Source organism: Callorhinchus milii, unplaced genomic scaffold, assembly GCF_018977255.1.
Source record: "Callorhinchus milii isolate IMCB2004 unplaced genomic scaffold, IMCB_Cmil_1.0 Scaffold17, whole genome shotgun sequence".
NCBI lineage: Eukaryota > Metazoa > Chordata > Chondrichthyes > Chimaeriformes > Callorhinchidae > Callorhinchus > Callorhinchus milii.
The window spans coordinates 239,079-241,826 of record NW_024704758.1 but is presented as its reverse complement, the minus strand read 5'-3'; the positions used below and the strand labels follow the sequence as shown (position 1 = coordinate 241,826).

General features: G+C 45.5%; 1 protein-coding gene across 1 annotated transcript in view; it reads left to right on the top strand.

Moving 5' to 3' along the window:
* LOC103190322 (mucin-6) overlaps positions 1-2,748 on the top strand; it is a 33,415-nt gene that overhangs the window by 362 nt on the left and 30,305 nt on the right. Inside the window, exons 3-4 of the mRNA XM_007911058.2 lie at positions 624-746; positions 1,189-1,309. Coding sequence (XP_007909249.1) covers positions 624-746; positions 1,189-1,309 — 244 coding nt within the window. The remainder of the gene's footprint in view (positions 1-623; positions 747-1,188; positions 1,310-2,748) is intronic.

The window sequence follows — 2,748 nt, the reverse complement described above, 5'->3', positions numbered from 1 at the left end:
GTAAGTAATCTATCTACAGGGATACATACTGTTGCACAGCTGCTTAACTCCTCGCCAGGTTAGGAGATTAGAAGACTCTTAGGCAGGTGGCTGGGCTTTCTGATACCCTCCTAACCTTTGGACCACCCTCCACCAACCCCTACATTTCACCTCCTTTCTTTCAAGTCTTGCCTTAAAACCTACCACTTTATCCATATCTACAGTTGCCTCTCCCTCCCCCCTCTCCCCTCCTCCTGCTTGCCATCTATCCTTGCCACTGTGAAGCACTCCAAGACGCTACTCTATGTGAAAGCTGCTATATAAATGCAAATTGTTGTTGAGACAGGCCGAGCTAGGACAGAAGGTCGAGGGTTCCAGTCCATATCGGAATGTGTGTGGTACCAACCCAGGATGACATTCCAGTGCGATACTTAGGGAGTGCTGCATTGCTGGAAGGTCCATTTGTTAATTAGATGGTAAAGTGCAGTCCCGCCTGTCTGTTCTGATCGTTCAGGTTGATGATACTATTTCAGGATTTTATGCTCAGTTACTATGGGTTTGAATTGTGTTCTAACTTTCTGCTTTGTTAATTGAGCTGGATATACTTTTATCTGATAAGAATTTAACATAATCTGTTTTTTTAGCTCCAGCTAAATGTCCAACAAATCAAATATACTTGGAATGTGGCTCACCTTGTTATGCCACTTGTTCCAATTTACGCACCACCTGTGATAGTCATGGCACCTATGGCTGTTTCTGCCCAGAAGGTAAGTTAACAATTCAACCTTAGAAACATCCAGGAACAGTTAACTGTGTGAAGGACTGGACAATACTCAATATACTTTGAAATGACATGAGATTAGACACTTAGTGAGGGGTGGGTCTTAAAAGTTAGAATTTTGGAAAAAATTTTGTTTTTGTCATTAAATCTCAATGGTCAGGTGTCAGCTTGGTTCATTTAATACCTCTCTCATATCTGGGTCAGAAGATTGGGGTTCAATAACATATTGGGTCTTTGATTTCACAGTCTGGGCTGATGCACCAATGTAGGGCTAGGGAAGCCCTGTTTTGCTGGAGATGCCGTCATTCGGATGAAATGTTAAATTGAGGTTCCTTTTGTTTATTCTTTCGTCTAGCAATTCTTATGTTCTTACGTATCTCAATAACATTAGCATGTTTAATCTAAAGCACTGTTTTCATTTGCCACAGGGACTGTTCTTGATGATATCTCCAAAGAGGACTTATGTGTACCCTTAGAGCAGTGTCCCTGTATTTGGAATGAGGAAATATACCATCCTGGAGAAAGAAGGAACGGGCTGTGTAGAACTTGGTAAACAAAATGTCTACTGGTGTTTAAAAGTAGCCTTGGCCTTAGATGGTTTGTTGAGATAAAGAACTATAACTTTTCCCACAAGGGTAATGTCTTAGAAGAAGTGCCTTGAAGTGAAATTGGCATACAACTTCTATAAAATGGTAGCCTGGTACCTGAGAACTTCCCGCTCAAAGATATCCAGAAAGAGCCAAACAATGTCTCAAAACATTGTTAATTAGCAAAAAAGTAGTTCACACACTCAAGTGCAGGATGGTGAAGCTTTCGATCATATACTGCACAGTCTTATCAAAGGACATTTCATTTGATGCAAAGAGTAGCCAGTCAGTTAGTGTAGATAGCACATGGAGACAATTAGGTTTTACTCTATCAGTTAGTTATTAAGATTGCGAATTCTATTTCCTGTGGCTCGAAATAAGTGAGCACATTTACCAGCTGAGTGATGGTCAGAAGTAGTCTTACGGAGCTACAATTTGAAACCAGAGCAACACTGTTTTAAGGAAAGTTTATAAAAGAAGCACTACTGGAGGGAAATACTGGCTAGGTGTGCTCCGTCAAGTTCTGCATGAGAACCAACTTTCTGCAGTTGAACGTCAGCAAGACTGAGGCGCCCTTGATTGGTTTGTGCCAGCGCCTCTGCACCTCAGGCACTGGCAGCATCAGCATCCACGGATGCACACTCCACCTCATCAAGCCAGTCAGGAACCTAAGTGTCTTGTTCAACCCTCAACTGTGCTTTTTCCCCCACATCTGCCACGACCCCTTCTGTCTTCCCCCACCTCCGCAACATCGCCCGATGCTGCCACTGTCTCACCCCACAGGCCGCTTAAACCCTCATTAATTCTAGGCTCAACTATGCCAACTCACTGCTTATTGGCCTTCCAAACTCTTCAATCCACAAGCTGTAGATCATCCAGGACTCTGCAGCTCATGTCCTATCGCACACCAGGCTCCGTGACCCCACCACACTCACCCTCGCCCGGCCACTGGCTCCCCGTCCCTCAGAGGATCAAGCTGAAAATCCTCATCCTCACCTTCAAGGCTCTCCACGGCCTTGCCCCCTCCTACCTCCGACCTGCTAACCCCTTATCACCCTGTCGCTCCCTCTGCTAAGCAAGCTCCGGCCTGCTCCGGCCCGGCCCACCACACTATTGGTCAGCGTCTCTGCTCTCAATCTTTGGAACTCCATCCCACATTCCCTTTGCCTCATTCCCTCCCTTGCCTCCTTTGAGGCATTCCTCTTCGAATGCCCCTTCGACTACCCTCTCTGCCCTCCATCCTTCCTGACCCGAAACCCCCCCAACCACCCCCACCCTGAATGTTCAGTGCCTTGGGACATGAAAGACACTTTACAAATATAATTTTGTGTTGTATTGTGGGTGGGGAGCAGCTGGGACTTTGCAGAGAGGCTTTGCAATCGTTGTTATGAGTTGCCAGCC